At 37.6% G+C, this 27,545-nt stretch overlaps 1 protein-coding gene across 2 annotated transcripts in view; it reads left to right on the top strand.

Moving 5' to 3' along the window:
- Positions 1-27,545, top strand: part of CDH18 (cadherin 18) — a 175,830-nt gene that overhangs the window by 115,379 nt on the left and 32,906 nt on the right. For both annotated transcript variants that reach the window (XM_059815672.1, XM_059815671.1), the window contains exons 5-6: positions 11,445-11,632; positions 15,147-15,400. In XM_059815672.1, the coding sequence (XP_059671655.1) occupies positions 11,445-11,632; positions 15,147-15,400 (442 nt within the window). The remainder of the gene's footprint in view (positions 1-11,444; positions 11,633-15,146; positions 15,401-27,545) is intronic.

Raw genomic sequence — 27,545 nt, 5'->3', positions numbered from 1 at the left:
CTGCAGACTTTGTTTTGGTTAGTTTCCTTTTCTCCGTTACCATACTTATGAGTTTTGAATCTGACTTTAACTGTATAAGTACGTTACTTGAGAACATGCTGGGAAGCACATCTGATTGATGCTGCTTTTGTTATTTGTTTTATTTAGAAATATGCTTTATTGTGTATATTTAAAAGATCGTACCTTTCTGGCTTTGGTAGATCAGTGTTCATTAGAGATGCATATGGAGTAAGGTATGCAGGATTTGTCCTCCTTAAAGAAACACTTTAAAAAATCTATTTAAATCTTAGACATAGAGGTTGTAAATATATCTGCTTAAATGAATTTACTGTGTTTTTTCCTGTACTTATTCTAAATACTGCTGACTTACTTTCAATTAAATTACTAACAGAAGAGCTACAGTTTTCCAAAGTATCAAAAAGTCAAGGAGGAAAAATATGAAACATTACCGCATAATTTTATCTGTCTGATGACTGCAGTTCTGAAATACATGGCAATAATAATCTTTGGAACAGGAAACACAGCTGAAAAATTCTGCTTGCAAAACACAGTAGTATGTCTCAGGAGTAGGCAAGGGGTTGTGAATTCAGCAGGAGAATAACCTGAAACCTCAAATACATTTTGCTTATCAGTTATTTCAGTGCATCTTGTACAATACTGATTTCTTTTTCTTCATCACCAGAAATTTCCTTTCTTTAGCAAGGCAAGTTATAAATGAACTATCTATTTAATGTAAGCTGACAGACAATGGTCTGCATAACAAGATTTTTGCTTTTCAATAATCAGAATCTCTCAGTTCTTGTTAGTTTTACCACTGATGGATCCACTTGGTTGATGGCTGAGGGCCCTAATTTCATAGTCATAAATTTATTTCAGTAATCTGATAGAAAATGTTCCATCTACTGATGACACTGTTATCAGCCTTGAGTTACATTAGAATTTTCTGTATAGTTTTCTTTCATTAATTCTCTCTGGTCTTGTTTAGGATTAATAGATTCTGCATGTTTTGCTTTGTTTAGGATGAATAAATTCTGATTGCATCAAGATCATCACACTAGGCAGATGCTTCCACTGTCATGTTTTGTACATCAAGTGCTAATGATTACACTCTGGACAGTGTGTAGGAGATCTTTAGTTATTGTGTGTAGAGTCTTTTGTTGTTTGATACATCTAGCTCTGTTCTTTAGGATAAAGCAGAATTTAAATACAAGTCATGGCTTAAAACTTTTTTTATAAAGCTTGATGGGTGAGGCTTGGTTGTTTCATTGCGGTATATAGATATAATATGAAGTTATAGATATGCGTAATTAGTTTGGCCTCACTTTTTACAATGTCATTGTATGAAAATACACAGCCATGTTTTAATAGGAATGTTGTATGAATATACTCCAGTTAGTTCTGAAAAAGTAAGCTCACATCCCAGAAGTAGACATTAACTCTGTTCTGTACTAGTAAGGTGTCTGCTCTCTGGCCTTGTTAATATAACTCATTAGCTAATTAACTGCAAAGGTATCTGCTGTTCATTTTCTTTTGGAATTTATACTGCAATATGGTCCTTTCCGTATCTGAAGTTCCACACAGTACATCCAGTTCCTGTGATCCCCATGTGTAACCGTCAGCATCCTCTCACTCCCCACTGCCATGCACTGTAGCACTGTCCTGTCCTTCTGTGGTGACTAGTCCAGAGCTATCTGCCTGCTGATGGACCGCTTGGCTGCTGCCAAATGAGATGAGTAAAGTGGAATTTTCTCTGATTTTCTTTTAGCGGGTCTTTCTCCTCTCTTCAACCAGTAATTGTTAAGAGGCTTATAGAATCATAATGTCTTTGAGGCCTCTGCCCTTTTGTTAGATCTGCCTGAAATTGGACAGGGGTTAGAAGTTAGTGGAGGCTATTGAATTGAAATAATTACAGAAGTTGTGTGTCCTCAGGAAACTCAGATTTAAAACAAGACAAGAAGAGGACTTGATAACTGATTTGGCTTAAGATTGCTGACATCTGATCAACTGCACCTTTGTAAATGAGATTTTGTTCATACCTAGTAATCTAGTTTCCTGTTCATTGTGTCGTTTACGTGATGCTGATGAGTCCGGCAATGATCCAGTGTCCAGGGAGTATTAGGAAGCATTTCATTTCAGAAATTGTTCTACATTTAAATGTTGCTTATTTAATAAGATTTTTTTTTTGCCAGGAAATTAGATATTTCTAGGTGATAAGGAAATACAGGAGCCTATATTAATATGTTTTATGTCCAAAACAGGTATTACTTAAAAATTAAATGCAGCTGTGAAATTGAGTCAACATAATGAGATTTAAAGGGTGGACTCTCATGAGAAAATTTCAGGGCTGTTCAAGGAGAATTTCTTTTGCCCTGCTTTTAGAACACTTCTGGTTAATACTGAGACTTTTCTGCAAAACTGAATTCTTGCCCAACATGCTAATCTCAGCTAACTTGAGACATAAAGATTAATCCAGAACATTTTAGTATATTATTAGGAAATCTTAAATAACAGGGGAACTTTGATAAAAAAGATATAGAAATAAATACTTGTAACTTAGAAATTCTAGCTGTTAGTGCTGATCAGATGTAAACAGTATTTCAGTATAGACTTTTAAAATTATAATGCTATCTACATAAATCAGGTTTTAGTTACTTGTGTAGGGAAAGAAAGGCAGCAAGATTTTCTTTTGTTAAGAATATTGTTAGGACTGTGTTTAAGATTGCTGTAAAAATCTGGCAATGCATTTCATAGGGTGTATACGTTTTAGAAGCTGTATTCTTTGCTAAAGAAAACAGCTATTAAAATTGGTTATAGTACATATTTGCATAATAGTCACATGCCATAATTCTGGTGCTAATGAGTATATTACTTCTCTCATATTCTTAAAGGCAGAGAATTTATTCAATTAATTGTGTTTATAAAGTGTGTGCTTAGGTTCCAAAGTGAATGACCAGTGAGTGACATTCCCTTTTGTGAGTACAGTTAGTGTTCAGTATACTGATTTTCTGCCTTTACAGAGAATCATCACAAGTAAATCCCCAAGCCCCCTGACCTTAATTGTTCTTTGTTTAAAAATGGCTAGTGTGTCACATCAGAAACTGAACGTGGGGCAGGTAAATATGAGCTAGCAAGCTTCCATTTCAGTCAATTGTCAGAACATGAGTTTCCTTCTGACGTGTGACAGTCAGGAGCACATGTAAGGGGAAAAAATGCTATTATATGCTTGTATATAGCAAGGTGAAGGTGTGTGACTTGAATGTGTCAGGCCAAGACACAACAGCTGTTAGTCTATAAGAGAAATATGGTGCTTTTTTGATTCTCCAGAAGTATATAGAATCACCTGCCTAGCAAGGCTGCTGCACAAGGACAACAGGCTGTTTAAAAAGCAGCTAGCATCAATAATGTCCTGAGGAAACAGAGTGGTGAAAGGAACAAGCCTCAGTGATGAGAGTGATTTTCTAAAATTTCTCTTACCTTGTTTCTTTCTAACATGCTAGAATCAATCATTCATCTATGGTATGCTTAAAGAGATGGACATATGAGACGAGGAATACATTACTTAAGAGAATGATGTTCATTCAGTACCAAAGACAGTCAAGAGATAAGAAATAAAGTATATGTACCTTTGAGTGCATGCTTCTATAGACTGGAAAATATTGTGTAAAGTGATTTGTTTAATTGTCACAGAATCACAGAATCACTAAGGTTGGAAAAGACCTGTAAGATCATCAAGTCCAACTGTCAACCAAAAAACACCACCATGCCCATTAAACCATGTCCCACAATGCCTTGTCCACACGTTCCTTGAACACCTCCAGGGAGGGTGACTCCACCACCTCCCTGGGCAGTCTATTCCAGTGTCTCACCACTCTCTCAGTAAAGAAATTTTTCCTAATATCCAGTCTGAACCTCCCCTGGTGCAACTTGAGGCCATTTCCTCTCATACTGTCACTCGTCACTTGGGAGAAGAGGCCAACACCCACCTCTCTGCAACCCCCTTTCAGGGAATTGTAGAGAGTGATGAGGTCTCCCCTCAGCCTCCTCTTCTCCAGGCTGAACAACCCCAGTTCCCTCAGCTGCTCCTCATAAGACTTGTGCTCCAGACCCCTCAGCAGCTTCGTTGCCCTTCTCGGGACACATGGCAGCACCTCCATGTTCCTCTTGTAGTGAGGGGCCCAAAACTGAACACAGTATTCGAGGTGCGGCCTCACCAGCGCCGAGTACAGCGGCACGATCATCTCCCTACTCCTGCTGGCCACACTATTTCTGATACAGGCCAGGATGCTGTTGGCCTTCTTGGCCACCTGGGCACACTGCTGGCTCATCTTCAGCTGGCTGTCGACCAACACCTCCAGGTCATTTTCTGCAGGGCAGCTTTCCAGCCACTCTTCCCCAAGCCTGTAGCATTGCATGGGGTTGTTGTGACCCAAGTGCAGGACCCGGCACTTGGCCTTGTTGAACCTCATACAATTGGCCTCAGCCCATCGATCCAGCCTGTCCAGATCCCTCTGCAGAGCCTTCCTACCCTCCAGCAGATCAACACTCCTGCCCAACTTGGTGTCATCTGCAAACTTGCTGAGGGTGCACTCAATCCCCTCATCCAGATCATGGATAAAGATATTAAACAAGACCAGCCCCAAAACTGAGCCCTGGAGGACTCCACTTGTGACCAGCAGATAACTGGATTTTGCTCCATTCACCACAACTCTCTGGGCTCGGCCATCCAGCCAGTTTTTTACCCAGTGAAGAGTACACCTGTCTGAGCCACGATTCGCCAGCTTCTCCAGGAGAATACTGTGGGAGACAGTGTCGAAGGCTTTGCTGAAGTCCAGGTAGACAACATCCACAGCCTTCCCCTCATCCCCTAGGCAGGTCACCTGGTCATAGAAGGAGATCAGGTTGGTCAAGCAGGACCTGCTTTTCATGAACCCGTGCTGGCTGGGCCTGATCCCTTGGTTGTCCTGCACATGCCCTGTGAGCGCCCTCAGGATGAATCTCTCCATAATCTTCCCTGGCACCAAGGTCAGGCTGACAGGCCTGTAGTTCCCCAGATCCTCCTTGCGGCCCTTCTTGTAGATGGGTGTCACGTTGGCAAGCCTCCAGTCATCCTGGACCTCCCCTGTTCACCAGGACTGTTGATAAATGATGGAGAGTGGCTTGGCAAGCTCTTCTGCCAGCTCCCTCAGCACCCTCGGGTGGATATATACATGTCGTCTTGTTCTATTTGTTTGTGAGAAGATTTCTATGTTCTCGTATTTGCACAATATTTGAAGTTAAAGCTACCAAATTGTTTCATTTATCACTGAAATCTGACTTAATTTGTTTAATGGCATTTGATCGCATAGGAATTCTCATGATATTCTGTTTCCTGAGCAGAATAATTGTGGTTCCCATAATCAGATTTTTACAGTAAAAATTAAAGGAAGTAAATGTAATACTTTTGAAAAGTATTTCAGTATCTGCTTTAAAAACTCTCCTTTAACAAGAATTCCTGACCGTAAAACTTGATCACAGAATTGTTTACGGAATTCAAATATAAAGGGAATCTGGGAGGGGCAAAAATATATTTATGTCGAAGTCTGACTAAATCTTTGTAGAAAATACATGTTCTGTATTCTGAGCTTTAATGCCAGCTATATGCATCAACTTTACTTCTAACAGCAGGGTCAAGCCTAGCAGTGTTTTTCATTTCATTTAATTGGGTATTGTCTATGAGGATGTCTATGTACAATGTAGATTATTCATTACCTATATCATACATACCAAAAGAATTTTGAAATACTCTAGATAGGAAAAAAAAAGATTTTTTTTTTTAATAAGGGTACTGAATGAGGCAGTAATGGTTTTGGGAATGAGGCGGGTCGGTTGGTTGGTTGGTTTGTTTACTGAGTGGAGAATTATGAGCAGGACCACTCCATTTTAAGGCTTGTTCTTCAGAACTGCCTTCATTTTTATGTCCATTATGAAGCTAAACCCCAATGGGAGCACAATCCTAGCTGTGCTAATGCCATGGAAAAACAAACAAACAAACACCAAAAACACAGTCCAAATGGAGCATATCCCTTTGACAGGGGTTGCTATTGCTCTCTGCTGACCCAAGCTGCCTGATGTAGCCGTGGTTCCGCTGTAAATGGCATAGAATATGCTCAACACAGCACAGCTCTAGAGACTGCTACAGACCACACCCAACCATTACGTTGTTCATTAGTGATGATTATGGACTATATATGTTATTTTTCCCATGCCATTTGCCTAGAAAATGTGTATTTGGGTATTCAGTACCTACAGGAAAGTACTGAATCAGAAAATCCAGGAAACCCAGTTTTCTTTCTGTTTCTGCTTTTACCCATGAGTGGCATAAACTTCACACTTCTTACAAGAATTCAGAATACTTTTGATGTTGGAGAATTAGTCAGAAAGTTCTCAGGTCCTTTTAGTTACTGTCTGTAAAGGCAGAGTTGCATGAAACATAAATGGAACTCATCACTGATGATAATCTTAATCACAAACATAACTCCTGGTTTGCACTGATATGTAAAAAGCAAGGGCACAGGGATGCGCAAGAGTTCTTCCAGCCAAAGGAGTCCATTGCATCTAAGAGGAATGTTTTTTTCCAAATTGACCCAAGAGTGTTAATGTTCTTCAGAGTTACAAGGCAAGCAAAATGTCTGAGTTTTGAAGATTGTTTTAGTGTCATATTTGCAAATAAGAAATAAATTCACTTATTTACACTTCAAATATTTTTAGAAAGTGCAAAAGTGTTGGTTTTTTTGGCAGGGAAGAATAGTAAACCAAACAAACATCTTAAAAATTTCTTCCTCAGTTTAACTATATGAAAGGGATGTTGTCATCAAAAAGAATATTCAGAATGAAGACAGTAGATATGGAATTGTAGAAGTTACTGTATTCATAATGATGATGGATTAAAATTCTTTTTATGATATTAAAAATAAGCATAGTAAAGAAAGATGTAACAAATGTCCAAGACATACTGTGAGAAATGGACTTCTAAAAAACTGCAGTCTCAAAAGAGAAATCCAGAATAATCTATTACACGTAATAAAACCAAGCAGCTCTGTGAACAAAGAATAACTTTGTAGTAGAAAGCCACCAAGCAAGATTGAGCACAGTCCACAGTTGGAGCTGCATTTTAGTTTTATCAAAGATGGCTGGCAGTAAAATGTGAGACATAACTTCATGAATGCCAGGAACATAGATTCATGTCGGACCTCCAAAAGGTGGTCTGACCCAAACCCCTGCTTAAAGCAGGTTCATTTAGATCAAGTTGCTAAGGGCCTTCTCTAGTCAAGTTTTGAAAGGTCCTTTCCAGGTCCTTTTCTGCAAAGCTGCTTTACAGACGGTTGACCATGAGCGTGTACTGGTGAATGGCATTATTCCTCTGCCGGTGCTGTCATTGAACACCGTGAGGTTCCTGTCGGCCCATTTCTCAAGCCTGTCCAGGTCCCTTTGAACAGAACCGTGCCCTCCAGCATACTGACCACTTTTTCCCAAGTTGGTATTCTCCAATCCCTTGCTGCGAGTACATGCAACCCAACATTGAGGTCATTAATTAAGACATTAAATAATTTTGGCCACAGTTTTGATTCCTGAACAACTTCTGTTGATTGGCTGCCAGTTGAATTTTGTGCTCATAATCATCAGACTTTGAGCTTGGCTCACTGTCCATTTGTTCTCCATATCTTATCAGTTTGGCTCACAACTGAGTATTTAGCTAGTTGTAGATTCAGGCAAACTTTCTTCACGTAGCACCTTGATACACATTTAGGATACGGTGGAATTTTCCGTTAAGGCTATCAGTTGCTGTGTTTATCAGTTTGCTAGTAGATAGACAAAGGCATCAGTGTATGATCTGTGCTGTATGAATGAATGCATCTGTTGGTTGATCACCAAGCAGTATTTATTCTTGTGTTACTAAAACTATACCTTGGATAGACAAATAACAAGCAGGCTAAATATTTACTTATTTCTCTGTTAGTTCAGTATTATGCCTCTCCTCCTTTCTTTTGTTACGTGAGGTAATTCCTACTGTTCAAGAGGACATTACACTTCTTTTTCTGAGAGATTCAGACAGAGAAATTGCTTTTCTGAGAGTAAAACACAGCATTATAGGTTGCCTGTAGGCTAATTGAAATGAGAGGTAAATTGTTCTACAGATCAGTAATTTTTTTCTGTACTAAAATGACAGATAAGCCATATAGTTTATTAAAAGAAAGATGAAGATCTCCTGTATGTATTTGAGCAATGGTTCAATTAGCATAGCTTAAAGTCCTGCAAAGTGGTATGACTATCCTATACAGTACATTAACTGGAAAAAGTGTACTAATTTACTCATTTCATGAGCTAAGTGAATGCATCTGCGTGAATGTTAACATAAAAATTGAGAACCAAATCAACCTCTACAGAATCTTGATCTGTAAGCCACCAGGCAGCTCCTCTAGAACAATTTAGAGCATCCCCAAGACTGTTTGAAATTTCTGCTTTACAACAGCTCCTGGAAGGCTGCAGTGCTGAGAGCGTAGGAATAATCTGTTCAGCTCTGGCTGATTTGGTGAAACATTTTTGATACAGACTGGTACCTGATCCTCAGGGCTCCTAACTTCCCAACCAATTTTTAGAGGGTTGACACACTCATAGCTTACAATGAAGAATCATAAATTCACAATATACTCATCCCACATTATTTTTAATGTCCTATCAAAATTTATTCAATGCCCAAGGAAATGTTCTATTGAGCCTTTAATCAGTTCCTCTACTTTTCAGTGATAAAGTTTACAATGATTTAGTGTTTAGTAAGAACATTTCCACTATCCACTGCTAGTCTAAATAAATGTCTATAATATATTTTATCTAACCTTCATGTTGCTGAATTTTATCCTGTTATGTGTTTGTTGTTTTTAAATAGTATTGTTTGTAATTATCTATTTGGCTCATTTCTGTATGAGACATCTTCAGGCTGTCTGTGAAGCAGTGGTTAAATACTTGTTGCGAGACATTTCTGACCTTATGATCTAAGAGGTTTTGGTTTTTAACAGTTTTCTTTTCATTCCATCCATTTTTTGGAAACATTTCCATTCTACAAATACTGACAGCTATTTAATGAGTGATTTCAAATATTTGTTTTGCTTGAAGTTTTAGTATTTCAGAATGTTTGGAGCTGGTATAAGTAAAACGATTTTCTGAAACAGATGGCTAACACTTGGGGTGTGATTATAAAGCTGTGTGTAATGTCATGTGGATATATTTGAACTAGCTTGACTATTTGGAAGTCTCTAATTAGTTCACCCTATCATATGGGTTATAACACTTCCAGTTCCTGAAGTTGCTTGATTATATGACATATTCTTTATGGCCTCTACATAACATATTCTTTATGGCCTCAACCTTTTCTTTTTTGGAATGCATTAGTCAGAGCAAAAGTGTCAAAAGACCAGATTTCACATTTATTTTAACAATAAGTAAATTCCAAAATGAATCTCATCCCATCCCTATAATTTTATGTATGAAATAAAGCAGCCAGCAATATGAAAGTGTCAGTTGGCATCATCTGTAAGCACCATTGCAAAAGAATGCATGGCAGAGAATTTATTTGGAAATCTGTAAAGATGGCTTTTATATGCATATCAAAGAATTAACTATGTGTTTTAATTGAATCAACTATTAAGCAATTTTCCTGTTACATCAGTGTTGCTATTTTCTTTTTTACATGGTAAATTATACTTTTTCTTTTGTTCTGCTGCATATTTCTTGTTTCCTTTGAGATTTCCCTCATGCATAGTAACTTACGTTTTGTTTTCCTAGGAAACATCTCTTTCCTTTTGGACTAACACATGTTAGTGCACTTGTCCATTCTTCTCACACTACTATTTGTTTATTAGTATTGTGGGCTAATATTACAAAAGCAATTCAAGACTATAATTAGGTTTAGGAACAATTGTGCAAGGAATTAGACAAATTTATAATAAAATCTTCTATTTTCCATCAGGTATCTCAAGTTAGTTAGCTGTATTTTAATGGTGACATCCATTCCCTCTGCAATTGCAACTTCTGTAGATTCATAATGTCTTCAATCCATTCAACAAATAGTGTTTTTCTGCTATAATGCAGGTTAATCTCTGAATTAAATTTAAATTTTGCCTTTCTCTTTCTACATGCTTACAGAGGGCACTCCTGCAGTAATGCTAGCTGGTTCAAATTCAGCAAACTGTAACAACATGTTAGCTTTCATATGTGGCATCTTCTGTCCTGCACCTCAGTGTTGCACTATTGCATTCAGTATTGCAGAATGCTTAAGAGGAATACAGAAGGAAACTGTAGAGTTTCAGAAGATACGTAATAACAGAAGTTGTTATTTTGTTGGCCTGTGATGTAAACTGTGCAAACTTTTGTGGAGGGATTTGGATGGGGGGTTGTTTGGGGTGGCGGAGGGATGGTGTGTACACACCTTCTATTGAATTTGTATCTACCTTTTCAGTTCTGGTAGATTTCAGCATCTCTGCTGTGTTAAAACACTAGCATTATTGGAGAAAATGTTTTTGAGCTGTCTTTCTGGCCTAGTTTCAGACAGAAATTGAGGTTTATGTAATCACCTTGTGTCTGCCACTGTTTTTTCTCCTTCTGGCACCTTCCTGTCCCCCAGGCAACTTTGTACCTGTTAGGAGATTTAATCCAAAAGGATAGAGACAGTTAAGAAAATTATTTTTCAAAAAAAAAATTTCATTTTCTAATGATTAACCTAACAGGTTATAAAAACACTGAAAGGAGGTCATAGTTGTTATGGATGCTTTTTATGGGCACAATTGTGTAATACTGTTATGTACCCATTATGTTCATTTTCCTTTACCATGGATACCAATTAAAATATGTGTGCAAAGGGTTTTGTGCTGCAACAAAAACACTACGAAGTGGTAATGGTAAAATATTAGGATTTATTACATTTTTCTGTAGAAAAAAATGTGTGTTGATTCAATATTGCAAAACTGATCAGATTTCAGAAAAACAAATTGTAAATGTAACATACAAAGATTTTCCACTTCAAAAGTACTCATTTGACTACTCACTTGATGGTAAGTTGGTGAAGATAAATGTATTTTGGTTATGGAAAAGATAAACTTTTGAAAATACTGGTGTGAAGTAAGCATCATAGTTAATTTCTGTGTTACGTGATGAACAGCAAAAATAACTGAAAACCAAAATCCTGCATTAGGTAATTTGGATTTTGAATCGGGAATGAAGGCATCCCAAGTAAAATACAATTACCTTTTCAAATCTTTCAGGAATCTACATAAGTTCATAGGTTTATTTGTCAGTTTTGCTTATGAAATACTCTTCCATTTACTCAGAAGTGTATCAAGCACATAATGGTTCTCTAATTTAGTTTTGCTACAGAATGTCCAAGCTATTGTGTTGGTTTTCTTCTCCCTCAGAACATTATCAACTGTATGTTCCTGAATCAGCTCAAGTTGGATCAGCAGTTGGCAAAATCAAAGCAAATGATGCAGACACTGGTTCAAATGCAGACATGAAGTACACAATTATAAATGGTGATGGCTCTGGGGTTTTCTCCATATCTACTGACAAAGAAACAAGAGAAGGAATTCTTTCCCTGAAGAAGGTAAGCAATAGACTTTGAAAGTTCCCTGTGTATGTAATTAAAATATAATGATGAATGCTGAATAAGCAGATACCACGATGAAAATATTTTACTGTGTAAACCTATTGAACCATGAACTTCAGCAATGTAAGCTTCTCCACATTGCTTCCTGAGACACTTTAAATCTCTGCAGGAAATGCAGGGAGAAAAGAAATTCAAGGAAAGAAACAGTTACTTAAATCTTCTGTGCTTTTTGAATGGTCATATCTAATAATAAACTAAATCTTATTGAATGTTTGATTAAGATAGTTTAATTTTTCTGAATGATGGTTTTGCACATTAAATTTCTTTGAAAGATGTAAAATTTGGCTGAAAGTTGTACTGTTGTCCTCAAACTGCATGAATCCTGTCATAGAAAGTTCATCTGTGGCAATGAATGTTTAATTCAGTTTTCATAGACTGTTACTCTTTTACTTACTCGCCAGCTGGCATCTAAAGGGTCAAGTATTGTGCACTGTGTAATGTAAATACCAACTTGCTTATAAAGACTCAAAATGTAACTGGTCAAGCCATCACACAGTTACCATTTATATGAATTTCCTATATTTATCTCAGTCTACTTAAACTATTACCTATAAAGTGTTCTTGCCATTTAATTTCATTCTTAACTGAATTCCATGCACAAATGTAATTCCATAGAGAATTTCATCTCCATATTAAGTCCTCTGAACTGAGTTCATAGTAAACATTTCCTGAAGTGTCTGCCAACTCATGCTAATATTCTATGGCTAGATTTAAATTTACTTTTATAATAACCCAGAGAGACAGGTTGTTATATTTAAGTAATTTATTTGCTTCTCTTGGAGAGAGAAAGGGGTCAAAAAGGACAGAGCCACATCTTTCTGTTTGGCTATTTGGAGTTAAATGAATCCTATTGTGATAGAGTGGGATATGTATATGTGGGATAGTTGAAATATTTCCTTTGTGAATATAAATTATTTGGCATTATCATTTTTATGCCCAACTCTTGCTGAATTAGAATAGCTTAGGTATTTTGAGCTGAAGGTTATGATTAATAAACTATAAAAAAAAATGGGAATAAAAACCTCCTACTGGTAAACAGCTCAGATTAACTGAAATAATGGATGAGTCTATGAGCAAATGTCACTCTCTACAATTCCCTGAAAGGAGGTTGCAGAGAGGTGGGTGTTGGTCTCTTCTCCCAAGTGACTAGCAACAGGACAAGAGGAAATGGCCTCAGGTTGTGCCAGGGGAGGTTCAGGCTGGATATTAGGAAAAATTTCTTTACTGAGAGAGTGGTAACACACTGGAATAAGCTGCCCAGGGAAGTGGTGGAGTCACCATCACTGGAGGTGTTCAAGGAACATGTGGACATGGCATTGTGGGCCATGGTTTAATGGGCATGGTGGTGTTGGTTGATGCTTGGACTTGAGGATCTTACAGGTCTTTTCCAACCGTAGTGATTCTGTGAACCTGTGAAATTTCTTAGCACAGCATTATGCAGGCTACAAATGAGGGCCCAGTTTGTTCTTCAAATGTAAGATAAGTGTCAGTTTTAACACATACACAGTGTTTAAGCAGAAGCCCAGCAAAATACAGAGCTGTAGATTCAAATTGCAACCAGATTTCAGTTTTGTAATATTTTGTCAAAAGGAAAAGGAAAAGTGATGTAACAACTGGACTTGTGAGTTGTTCAAAGATGTGGAATATCACAGGGCACTCTTTGCTTGTAAATTTCCTTACTTCTCAGGAGAGTACAAGGAAAATTAAAAGAAATGTTACTAATTGTGACCCCTGGTAATAATAATCCTTAGTACAGTATGTGTCTTTTCTGTCTAAAATATCTCAATGTTGAAAATAGTATTGTTTTTTCACCTCTGTGAATGTCCCAGTATCTGATTCTTTAATTTAGAGACATTATGAGAAGAAGAAGAAAGAAAATGAAAGTAAAAAAACTGCTTTGGCTATGGTTGAAATGTCAGCTTTTTCCGATTATGTGAATGTTTTTTTCTTGTGTTTCTAGACCAAAAAAGTGTCGGTATTGTCTGATTGAATAACTACAGAAAAGAAAGAAGACAAGACTTTAGACTTTGTGTTATTCCTCGTGTGTTTTCTGGGAGAAATTAATCTTCCTATATAATCTAATCAGTCATTGTCAGGGTAAACTTAAGTTAATTTTCAAAAAAGGCATCATAGTTACAACTTGCAATCCTATTGTAAACTTGTTTAATCTTAGATTATATATGTTGCAGAGCAATGCAAATTACTATTTAATATTTCCCTGCTCATAACAGAAGTACATCATAAATTAACAAGCAACAGCTGAGTTGGAATTTACTAAACTTGTATTTCTTTATGAATTGATATAATTGAGTAGTATACTTAGCTCTTTTTTTTATGGTAATAGTTTTAACAGGGTATGGTAAATTTCCATGCCTTTAATTTTTTTTATTTTTACATGCAGGAAAGGGAGACAGAGAAAGCAAAATACAAAAAAGTCTCATACTATCAGAGTTAAGAGAATGAATTAATTGTCCATCAATACACAGAGGAGAAATCAAAGAAATATATAGCACATATAAATCCTGACCAACTGTTTTTCTTATACATCATCAGTCAAATTTACTGTAGATTTTATATACAAAATATAGACTGACATTGACAAATCACACATTGAATTCTTCATATTTCTTGCCTTAAGTACTACTTTTCCACTCTTCGGGGTGATAGGCAATACCTGTTTAGCCTTGGTCGAAGGCTTGAATACTTGTACTGAGCTCTGCAGTACTGAGTTCTTTAGAAGGCATATCCCCAGCTGCAGACTTTCTTCCCATTTACGACAGCATAATCCATGTGCAGCACAGCAGTACATGGTGAGACAGGCTGAAGAGTTGTCTCATTGTTGCTGGTGAAGAATTGAAAAGAAAATGGTCTAGAATATAGAGATGCACCCTTTCTGATTAGAAAAGCACACAAGCACATGTTATGATAACTGAGTGTTTTCCTGCAAGGAGTTGCTTTTTTCAGTTGACGATTTAAGAGAAGAGTGGCCCAAAAGAAATATAGTATCCCTACCACTGTCTTTTAAACTTGTTAATTAAAGATATGAAGTTAATTTAATTTAATCAAATTAATTATTAAATTAATTTAATTTAATACACTCTCCACCTTTTTCAGTATTTAGCATTGACCAATAAAAATCGAAAGGTGATAAAATCCAGAGACTTTACATTATCACGGAATAATCTGAGGCTCATTCTAAACCCTGAGTTTTTCTAAAACTGGTACCTTGCCCACAATTCTGTTGTAGAGAAAACCTGAGTCCATCCTGCTTCATGTATATCCTTCTACGTACAAGCTATGGTAGTGGCTGCCAGAATATCACAGTATATTGTCCCTTTCCAGTAGCATGAAGAAGGGTGGTTTAAGTTAAACAGAAAAGATGTAGTTAACTTGCTAGCAGGCTTAACTGAAGCACAGAATGGCATTGATAAATCTTTTTTTCTGCCAACAGCCACTCAACTATGAAAAAAAGAAATCATATACGCTTAATATAGAAGGAGCAAATACTCACCTTGATTTCCGCTTTTCACACTTGGGACCATTCAAAGATGTAACAATGTTGAAGATCATTGTTGGTGATGTGGATGAACCTCCTCTCTTCACTATGCCTTCCTATATCCTGGAAGTTTATGAAAACGCGAAGATCGGGACTGCTGTTGGCACAGTAACGGCACAAGATCCTGACACTGCCAACAGTTTAGTGAGGTACAGTGAATCCAAATTATACGGGATTGAATTCCACTGGCTAAAGGGTTAATGAGATCTGGGAGGTATGAAACTATGTCTTTTATTTTAGTACATAAAGGGAAACATATCGGAACAGTGTCATGATCAGTCTGCATGGATTACATTTAATAACGTAATCTTCAATCTTTTATTGGTTTGCACTAAAATTGCCATCTAGCCATTGGTCTGTGCAAAGGTCTGGGTATACTAGTTCCTGTAACAGCACCTCTCCAAACTGCCCACTGAACAAGGCCAGTATATGTTACTACATCGTATAAAATGGTGCACTTCACTGGCCTGCTTAGTTAGTATCCAGTTAGTATCCTGCCACCAGTTGTAAATCTGTTCGGGATCATAGTGCTGTTTTTCCCCTGTCATGCTAGTATTGTGCTGGCCCTCTGCACACTTGCCACACATGCTTCAGTGTCAGTGGGATATCAAAAGAATAGAATGGGTGTAATAATGCACTCCACTGATGTCGCTAGAGATGTTATGTCATCTCCCAATGCTAGGTCTAGGGCAAAGAGAAGTGCTGAGAAGCAAGCATTTGCAGCATCAGATACATCACTTGAAAACTAAATGAATTTGTAACATACTAGGAAGGAAAGATTCTGATAGTATTTTTAATGAAATTCATTCTTAAAGAAAATGTTCTCATTAAAAAGAAAAAGGAAAAAAAGAAAAAGAAAGGAAGATTTCTGTGTTGCTGCTCTGGCCAGAATACTTCTTATAATAACAGAACTAGCTTGAAAATAGGTAATGGTCTGAACTAAGGAACTGAAATCAAGCTGGAAATACCTCCACAGCAAGCTTGAAAAAGCATTGATGCCAAAAATGTACATATGGATGTTAATTTGACTTATTCTAAATTTAAGAGCATTTGGATTTAACTTTGAACACTCTGGAATTGGGGTTTGAATTCATTACGGGTTTAGAGTAAAGTTTTCAGTTACATGTTTTCAGCTATAACAGGATCCAATGACATTTTTTACTGGCTTCATTTGTGGGATGAGTTACTTTCTAAACTGACATACAGTGTAAGAATTTTGTTGAACAATACAAGAATGTTTGTCTCGAAGGTGGTAGTGGATTCAAAATGTTTCAGAAAAAAAATTGTTCATGAAAACGTATTTGATACTATTCCTTTTTATGACATAATGGTATAGCCTTTGTGAAAAGCATATATGAGTATATACTTGGAAAACAGTTTTTCTTAAGCTAATTGGGCATTTTTAGTCTCCTGACTGAGTTGAAATCTGCTGGGTATGTGTAATAGTCTTGGTAAGATGAAACAATTTTTGCAGAACAATGAAAGCATCAGGTTTTTATGATTCTCTGTGCTAATAGTCTAAGATTCAAAATGTTTAGTGTCAGACAGTCAATAGATACAATTTCTTAGTGGTAAGTTATTGCCTTTGAAAAATTGCCACTATGGTATTTGTGTCTAAATCATAACATAAATAAGAAAATTTCACTAAAAATAACTGCTAAGTGCCTGTAGCTTTAACACTATAATTCTGAAACAACAGCTAACACAGTCAGACAGATTAGCCCTCATGGTAGTGTGGGAGTAGGAAGGGCAAGCGCAGATTTAACTACTTCCTCCATAATTCAACCATCGGTGGCCCCTAAGAGTTTTGTCTAGAAAGGGGTAAGGCAGCCATGGTAAAAGGGAAGCAGCAGCAGTTTATACAAAGGACGGAAAGGCCAGAAATAGATTTTCTGGGTAAAACGGGCAATAATTTGGAGATAGAGGTATTGGAAGGAAAAATATTTCCAAATACTTTGGTTTTTGTATCAGCCTTTTTTTTTTAACAGGAATTTGTAACTGATGTTTGAGACCAGAATATTAAATATCCATATTATCTAAATAATTGAGGAGAAAAATGGTCCTTACTTTTGTCTATCCTATTTTTTTCCCTCCATTGACATTTATTTCTGCATTGTTCCTTCCATCTCCCTCTGTTTCAATGGGGAAAAAAATAAAGTGCTAGCAAAACATACTGAATTGTGAAGCTCTGAAAGGAGCCAGCCCTCAGTTACATGTTGGAGGTGTTGGGCCAGGGCGGTAGCAGCTCAGATATCCTTGACATACCATTATATTGTGACCACGACCACTCTCTAGCCAGGCTTTATCCATCTCGGTGGAACTGACAGTGAATGTTGTTTGTGAGTGTGCGGGCTTTTTATGAAGACACTGATCCTTTTAAGGCCTGGCCTAACACGTTGGTGCATGGGACTCTGAAGAGGCACTAGGCTGGGTTGGTGTGCCCTCAGGATCTCCTTGAGCCTCCTCCTGCAAGAGGAGAAGGGCTGCTCTGGGAATGGGCAACTTTAACCCCCCTTCCCTCACCTCACTTTGCACACAAACACTGGCATGGTGCAGAAGGGTTTTGTGTGGTTTCAAGATTTGGCCTCAGCTTGGGAAACAACAGGTTGGAAACGGCGCACAACCGGAGAAGCGGGCCAGGCTGGATGGGCTGCGCTGCTGCTCCACCGGAGGCAGGGTCCTGCCCCATGCTCCGCTCACAGCAGCGAGCAAAGGAGCGGCTCGGAGGAGGCTGTTTTTCTCAGAAGTGTGCACACAGTGCACTTATGTCCTTCTGGGCTGGTTTGCAAGAAGTGCCTCTGCTGTTTGTCTGAAACCCTGATGAGTCTGAGAGGGTAACGAGATCACATCTCTCCTTCGTTTCCACACAATTCCTAGTTCATTCAAAACAAAAATAGTGATTATAAAAATAAAACCAGGAAGCTTCAATGTAACTTTTTTAGAAAGCACAGATCACATAGTCTCCAGGGAAGATAGCTACAGCTAGGATTGCACAGCTGATCTGTATGGACCAATGGAGTAATGCAGTAATGGTTCTTCAGCTGAATGGCTCAGATACATCTCCAAATACTATGAGTCTACAGGACAAGCTACGGAGCAGTGATTTGCTTAACAGTTTTTCCTAATCCACTTGTGCATCCTTTCCACTTTGTGAGGATGCTCGTTGCTGTGTGTGAGATTGACAAAGCATTAGGCACACACAGTTGCAACTGTATCACTTCTTTGGGGTCCAGCTGCTAAAGCTGATAAAGAGATATAGTGCTGTGATTTGTTCACTGCCCAATTAAGTAACAGTTTATTTTGGTGGCAGGAACGATTCTTATAACCAGAATAATGGTTAGAGGAGTAGTTATAATAATTAACAATGCTGAAGGGAAATGTTTTTTAAAAAGTTATTTTAGCTAAACCCCAAAATAAATAACAATCTCTATTGTTATCAACAGACAGGGAGCTGAAGGCTCTTTTGTCCTTATTTCCTTACTGCATTTTCATCAGTGATTTCAGCTTGTTTCTGAGCTGAGCAGTCTTCAGAGGGCACTGACTTTGCGCCAGTGCTTGTACTAGTGTTTCACTTTTTCAACCCCAGCAAAAGAACCTCTGTAATAACAAATGTAGCTATTAGAGGTTTATTTTATTCAGATTCTGGCTGGCAATTAGGGCTGTTTTAAAGGATTGTTCTTTTTAAGTTGATTTTTTTTTTCTTCAACTAGATAGAAATGCATTTTCAGGGAAACTTTTAAAAATGCTATGTTTTGAAATAAAAGATTATTATTCTGTTGAAATATGAAAAGCAAACATAATCATAGAAAGCATAAAAAAGAAAGATATTAAAACTTCATCATGTATTCATTTTAAAGTAAACATTTTTTGAGTGGTTTGAATATAGCTATTTACTTTAAAAATTGTGTTCTAAATCAACAGAAAACATCCTAAATTCTAATTCATTCACAGGGTTTACTGCCTTGTTGGAACATTTATGAGAAACTAATCCCCTTTCATCGCATTGTGTCAAGTAGTTTGCTTCCATATCAAAATCTTTTGTTGCTTGGAAAGATCAGGGTTAAGTCATGTCTTATAATAATATCGGGTGCGCAAACGGGTCTTGAAAGTTTCCCATACAATATGAAAGAAAGCATGACTATTAAATGCTCTGATTATAATTTTATTTTAGTATATTATTCACTTTAAATCTCTCCATACTTACTTAGAAATTATCTTTTTTCTTCCTGAACCCATACACAGAAGACTTTCATGGAGATTAGGGGTGAAAACAGCTTTTAATTGGCAAGTTGCATATGTGCAATAGGAGCAGGCCTAGGCTACTAGCACTGCCTCAGGGCTGCAGTAGTGCCTGTTGAAACCCTGCCATCTTCCTGTAGGTGATTCTTGGGTGTTGAGTCCGTCTAGCCACAACGCATACTTCTGATGATCCTTGGAGCTTTCTGAATGCATTTGGTCTGTTTTCAGTGGAGTGGTTTTCAGAAAAATAATGTTGCTGCTGTTCCCCAAGCCTCCTCCAAGTTAATGATTCAGAAAAGAGCAAAAGCATAGTTTTAAGACCATGATACTTTCTGAAACTCTGATACAATAGTGAAAATGGTTGCATGACATGGGCAAGGTCCCTCAAATTCACTTGATCCCAGTTTGATACTGCTCTATGAGGAACTGAAAGTCTTTATTAACACTCTACCCTGGTATGAGTAGTTTTTGGGAAATGAGTCATGCTATTATAGAAACAGTGTAACGTCACCTCACTCCTTTTGCTTGCTACTGTGCAATCTTTGTCGTGCAGTGGTACTGGAGGTAAATCACTGTTTTGAGCACTAATGACAGGGCCTCTGTCCCCTCTGGTCATTTGATACTCCCACTTATTATGTTTGACTTAAGTTGTTTGCATTTCTGGGCAGGAATGGTCTCTTCCCAGCTATTTAACAGAAGAATCCTGGTGAATGGGGTACAGGTCCTGATCAGCAGTCTGCGTGTGACGGTAGCGTCAAATGATAAGAAATATAAGCACCTTCCCATTTCAGAATGACGTCTATCATGGCTTGGTTAAAAATAACCTTATATTTTGTTGGATCCTTGGGAGGTTGATTAGGTTTTGTTATATTAATACATTGGAATTCAAATCATTTTTGTGTTGGACCCTAACCAGTCTGTAATCTACCTTACTATAATGAATTCTATTCACTAGGACTGGAATTGATTAGCTATAAGAAACTGAAGTAGTCTTAGTGCCTTCCTGATGTCACTAGAAAATGAACTTCTTTCTTCATTCTGCTCTTGACACTATTGCTAATAAAGCAGTCAAACACAGAAGAAATAAATATGAAACATAAAGGTGCACATGGTTGTCTTTTATAGAAAACAATTGTTTTATTTCCAGGAAAGGCAGAAACAGCCAACCAACAACAAAACAATAAAAACAAAGTAGCAAACACAAATAGCCAAGGAAAGTCAGAAAAAACTTTTTTTTTTTTTTTGTGAATATCAGACTATTAATTTTGTGCTAAGTTAGTGAAGATTATAAGTACAATCTCAGCCCTTCTGGCTTCTCACTTTTCTAATGGTCTTATGGTGTCAGAAGCTACAAATGTGCTTTCCAACACCATACCTGGTATCTAGAAGCTATAATGAATTCAAAGTTGCCTTACCTGAGTTTGATTTAAATTGACAGCCTTCTCTTCCTTTCTTTTAGATAGAATACTGAAAAATTAATGAATGACAAGTACATAGGATTATGATAATTAATGTGGTCTAGGAAATTGTTCTTCAATTCCTGCATCAGGCAGAGAAACTTACTTTAACTTTTGCTGCATTGGTAGTAAAATGTAGACATAAGTTCAATACATTCTGGCATCAGCCTTTAGAAAGTCATGTTAATTTTCAATAAATGGCATTTTAAAAGGCATGCTCATATCTAGATGAAAGAACATACCCATGAAGTTTCATGTATTCCTGTTATTATTTTTAAGAACCTTAAAGACATAAAGTGTTGCGGAGGATTCTGGTTATGGACTATTTTTCTGATGTAAAGTTTATATTTACTAGAAGTAGAGTAAAACCCGAACTTTTGATTCAAACTCAGTCACTCAAATTTTAGTCACACAGTATGAGCATATTAAGTGAAGGGAGGTGCAGGAGAGAGCTGTGTGAGGGGAGGGGGGGAGGGGAGTTGAAAATTAAAATTGTATTTTTAAATATATTTTTTTTCTTCCTGTCCTCTGAAATCAGTATCAGTTTGTACGCTGCTCCCCCCTACTGTCAGTAGGGAGAGAGGATAAGATTGATCCCCTGCTGGAAAATATAAAAGCCTCTTCACTTAGTTGTGTTTGTTTGTCTTACTTGCTCTTTGAATGTCATATAAGTGGAATAAGTTCAGTTTGTTTTCTGCTATCCTGTGCACAAGATGCTTTGTTAGCTGTACTTAGGGCAGCCTGCTGAGATCACTGCCATTGTGTAAAGTGACCGTCCCTCCCTCACATGCCCGTTGGGGGAACATCGCCCCTGGATCCTGCCAACCTTGCACTTGTGGAGGCAAAGGCAGACGTCTGTTCTCTGCTCTGCTCAGACCCTCAAAACATGACACTGTCATAACCCTGTGATCGACACCTACAGAGACACACTAATATCTTCCCAGGGTATGTGAATGGCTCACAGTTTGTTAGCAGAGAGTAGCTGTGTCCTCCTCCTCCGTCTCACCTCCTTCGTTCGTTTGCTCTCTGTATTCCTTCACTATTATTCTTCTCTAAGATTGTCAGTAAATCAAAACAGAAGAGCACCCTATTTTTGATGGCTGGAGACAGAGGGGAATTTTTCTCCAATTTCTTCTCTCATTCTCTGTCTTTCTTCTCATGGAGAAACCATTTTAAAACATTTCTTTATAGTGTTGAGGTGGGAGAGATCTGCTGCTGATTTTTTTCCCTGAGGCCTCAAATTATTTTTGATTCCTTTCAAGCTATGTGTCCCAGACCTCCCACTAACAAAAATGTCCATCTCTCTGGGCAGGAACTGGTAAGCTGTTCTGACAGCTGTTCTGAGCAGGAAGCATCCAGCTTGGGATGGTGGTTAAAATCTCACCACAACCAGAACCACCTCCATCCTTCACTTTGAGATGTGAGAGAAGAAAATGACAGATCATCTTTATATGGTGACTCTGAGAGCCTAATTTTTCATGCCAGGACATCATCTTTATGTTTGTGTAATTTCCACTGACTTCAGAATGCCTCCAGTATTTAAAATTCTTTTAATGGTTTTAGGAGTCAGCCGTCATATCAGAACATATCTGTAGTGCAGTCTTTTGATAGGGCAATTCAGGTCCAATAAATAGGCATAAATCTATCAACCTTGGTTTTATTTGGTTTAGTCTTTAGTATAAGTAGAAAAAAAGAAAGATAGTATGTAAGTAGAATACCATTCTTTAGCTGGTAAACCTTTTAGGAACAAAAAGTGATTCTCATGTAACACTGACTGCACTTTTATTTCTTATCAGCATTGGAATCTGAATGTTAATCTCCGAATAAAAAGCAACTTCGATATAACAGTTCTGCCATCAACACATCTGCTTGAAATGCATTTGGACAGTTGTCATCTTCTGAAGAGATTCATAAAGTCAGGAAAAGAAGACAAACCTTTACCTTGCTCTGACTTCCAAATTATGCCTCTAAGGGCGTGGGCTGTTCTTAGCCTACATTTACTAGCAGAATTAGCTAGAAAAGATGATCATTGGTTAACACATGCAGACAGAAATTGTCAGCTAGGAAAGACAGGTGTATAGAAATGGCTCATTTCCTTCAAATGAACAGCATTCCCATTTTTCAGTGTCCAAGGTGAGCAGTGTGGTAGCAATGCATAGGGGACGGGAATGAGAACAGGAGCAGGAAGCCGACTACTGCATGAAATGCAAACCAGTAGTGGCTGCCTCTCAGAGGCTTTGCTGTGAGGCAGCAGTTCACTGCTTGCCACTCCCCTGTGCCTCCTGGGATCTGCCACCTCACATCTCCAGGACAAGGAGAGGGAAGGCTGCCACTTCTGCTGAGCTGAGATTTTGGTATGAGAGTTGAGCTACGAGTCCTGTATGGCAGATAACAAGGTACTGTTGATCAGCTGTTGGGTGTCAGCTGGCAGCCAGCGCCAGAGCTGACTCAGTGGGAACAGCATATCAAACCGAGTTTCTGCAAACGCTCTGAGAGGAACAGTGTTTTTCTCAAAGTTATGCTATGCCTGTCTGAAAAAAAGGCAAAGGAATGGTAAACAGACAGATTACCTTCTCCAAGCTCTCTTCAAATGTATTTCATTTTCCCAACTGGAAAGTACAGTTGAAGGCTATAGTTCTCAGTAGTAGTCTTCTGCTGAGGAGCTCTGGAACAGCTAATGTCTCCTTAATCTACCAATCAAGCTGCAAGAAGAAAATTGGTTACCTACTGTATTGGCAGCCAGCTTCTGACTCACACTTCACAATTGCTTTTCTCTCATGTAGAAGTTTATCTGAACTATGGGGAAAAGCCCTGGAAGGGAGGTAGCGTAGTGCAAGACAGTCATGGCAACAGAATGTCTCCCCACTGCCACATTTGGCTTCAAGGGGATGCTGCTGGTTCCCAGGCTCATGAAGAGTGCTGCTGTCAGGAGGAAGAGAGAAGATGAAAGGCATGCACCAGAGTTATGTCCCACCATGGGCCATTTCTTGTTGCTCTCCAGCTGGCCAAGCACAGAGAGTTGCAGCTGATCAGTTCTCTCATTATTCGTCCTGGTATACCTCCCTCCCTCACCCTGTGCAGTTGTTGCTTACACTTCTTTTTCTAAGTAAGTTATTTTCTGAAAGAAAAAAAAAACTCTGTACTTTGAGTTAGAGCATCTCTTTCTGAGAAAGCTTCTTTGCTTAATTTTTTAACTAAACAGGTTTCCTTATAATGGCAGTTTATTTCTAATTGATAAGTCTTTACATGTTGTGAGTAATTGGTTTGGCAGAGGATCTATCCTCTTCCCGTGATCTTTTTTAGTCCTTCTTTGTTATTCACTTGTTATTAGAGAACTGGCTATTCACCTATGTCTAAATACAAACGCCCAAAGAAGTACTGTGACCTGTGAATCCACATCTGGCTGAAATGTGACTTTGGAAGTTCATTAGCAATAGCAGGTTTGTAGCAGGGTCAAAATTTGTAACAGAGTTCTTGTTTGCAGTTGGTAAATAGGGTAATAAATAAAAATAGCATAATGAAAGGATAAGCTACAAACTTGATTAAAGGCCAAAAAAAAGACAAGTTAAAAGCTCAAAACTATTTAAAAACTCAAACTCAAGGCTCTTCCTTAAAACACAGTAACTGGAGAGACACTTACTGGAATAGTAACAGACTATGCCAGTTGTCTGTCAAGTGACAAATTGTTGTTAATATTATCTTAAGACTGAATAATTTAGGGAGAGAGATTCTGAAAATGCTTATGGGTTTTAGCTTCAGAAGCCCTCCTAAAAGGTTTGGAAAACATTAACATTCCTAAACTCCTTTAGCACCTTTTAAAACGTTCTCCATTTTCAAGCAGTCTCTGTATTATTAGAGCCTGACTACTTTAATACTGCAAACTGATTTAAATGTCTAGAGTGCCCTTCTGCCTAAGGCCCATCTTACACATATATTTCTTTTTATTTCCTAATTCACACAAATGCTTTTAGTTTTCAGTAAAAATGGTGGGAATATCTGTTGCCACTGAACCACTGCCTCACGAGAAGACAGGAAGTGAGGAATGAAGACACAGGAGCCAGGGCCTTGCTTTGGTCAGAAGCAGGAGTAAGGACATGGATAGAAGCTGGGAATGCCCTTCTGTTGAGTGACTTCCTCCTAATATGAAGGTGACACATGTTGCATTTCCCAGTGCTAGCAGGATTGAGTTTTGATATTTAATTTCCTTCAGATTATCTTCAGTTATTTTGACTAATAGATTTTCTAAATTCATGTTCCTTTTTAATGTAGTTTCTTTAAGATCAGTTTTTGTTGCTGGTTTGGACTAAACAGTTTATTGAGAGCTGTTTATCCAGGCATATCTTCTTATTAAGTCTTTTTATTAACATGTGCCACGCAACTCAGATGTGCTGATTTAGTGGTTAAAAGTATGCTAATTCACACAGCATTGTCATGAGTAAATTTCTTTAACCAAATATCTTCAATTAATGTTATAAATTCATTTTTAAATTAATGTATTCTAAGTAAGAAGAAACAGTCAGCTGAATTAAGGTGAAAATTCACTTTTGAAGTAACTCTTTGAAATTCAAAACTTGCACTGTAGCTTTTGCAGTCTAGAACAAAGATTGAAAAGCAGCTCAGTAGAGGTGGAGGGAAGAGTAGGCGGGGAAGGGTATGACTATTGCTACTATTTTCTAGCTGAAAGTAAATTTTTTACTAGATGAAATAAATTCAGAAGCCTAAGCAAAGAATCAATGGCTCTGGAATATACTATATTTATGGATATACCTGGTCTCTATTCTCAACAGTGGTTAATATTTATAAAGGCCTAAAATGTTAAGCACTTTGTAAATACAATGAAACTTGTTCTAAATGTCCTCTTAAATGTGACAAAAATGAGTGGCTCTACCAAGGGAGTTTCTTGTACAAAATATTTTTAGAGCACTTGTGAGCAGTGCTTTAGAATAGCATTCCTAGTTCTACTGTGTGGGAATATCTTCTGTAACTCATTTTAAGGAGACATTCATGGAGGTTGGGAACCACAGCAGTGCAAATGACTGCTTTAAATATCGTGCACAGAGCAATTTTAAGGAAAAATCTGGAGTAATGGAGGAGAACTGAGCATTATAATAATAGGAAAGCATAAGAAAGGGCCACTCTCTTATTTATTCATGATCAAGAAAAATTCAGTCAAGCTGTGAATGTTTCAATACGTCTGTAACTGTATGAAGAAGTTAGCACATGAAGGGGAAGTGCTACTGTGGATAAATTAGAAACATTTTTATTATTCTAGTATCACTGGAAGTAAAAGTGTTAGTACAGTAAGTTACCTCAGGATCACTTTATTTCCGTTAACGACACAGAGAATACAATTGAAATTATTCATCCAATACTGAGTTTTTTAAACTGAGAGCTTTGAGCTTCTATAGAATACATTTAAATAACTGATTTAGAAAAAGGTGTTAATATTTTAAAAAATGAGACCATCTTTTACTATATGTCTATGAAAATGAAGTGTTAAGTAGTCACAATTCATAACAGAATCAAACTTCAGTTTTTCTACACAAGCTTCATATTTGGGACAGATTTGTCATTTTTAGTTCTGTACTTTACTCAGAGGGAGAGGTAATGATTTGTTATAAGTCACACACACGCAAAAGCATCTGAGTATTCTTACTGCTTAAAGTTTTTTTCTCATTTAAGCCCAATTTGAAATCCTGTCTAAGCTACTGTCTACAAATACTAACTAGCCATATTTTTATGGTTCTGTGGTCAGCACAATACTGACTCACAGAGCAGTCACTGTGCCTGATGTTGATAATAAGTAAACAATATCCACAGTAATAAATGTTTGCAGGGACAAGACTCTTGTATTATAAATTGTTTTGGATTTGCAGTACATATTCCATAAGAACAGGTCAGTGAAGCATATTTCTTTTTTTAGCAAATAATTCTTGTCATTATCAGGAGACCCCTAGAGTCAAGAAAAACAAGGCTGTAGCAGGAAAGACGGAATTAAGTTTAATCATTGCATACCTGATTGTAAGCTCTACCAGTAAAGGGTCCTGCTAAGGTCTTCAAGAAAATTGAGGGACAGTTACGCTTCCTATGCTTCCTCTGTCAGCATTCCAGTTCATCATGTGAAAGATGTTTGTGTGTATGTGCACTGTCCGTCTTGCTCAACACAACCAAATGTTCATTATTTCTGCCTTAATAATAGTATAGTCAGGGTGTTCCAACTATTTGTCATAGCTCAGGTTTTCTGCACTGTGAAGCATAGGGTATAAGGCCTGGGGAGATTACTCCACCTGGAGCATGTATCTTCTGTACAAAGTTCAAATCTCAACACAACTCCGTGCAAGCATGGCAGGTTTATGGACTTTTAGAGGTTGATACCACTCTGTCTCCAAAGTTTTTGTAATTAGTAAAAGGTAAGGCTAGCTGTGCGCATGGGAGATAAAACTTCTCTACAGATATTGGCACAATCTTTCAAAACATTTCCAGGACAAATAAACACTTGGAGAACCTGAAAATCTGTGCTTCATGGAAGACTGAGACCTGCAGAAACACTGGAAAAATCAATTGTTCTGAAATTGAAAAGCAAATCCTGATTCCCAAA

The sequence above is a fragment of the Gavia stellata genome, chromosome 3, assembly GCF_030936135.1.
Source record: "Gavia stellata isolate bGavSte3 chromosome 3, bGavSte3.hap2, whole genome shotgun sequence".
Lineage (NCBI taxonomy): Eukaryota > Metazoa > Chordata > Aves > Gaviiformes > Gaviidae > Gavia > Gavia stellata.
Note: the sequence above shows the minus strand (reverse complement) of the source record. Positions and strands in the feature narration are given on the sequence as shown.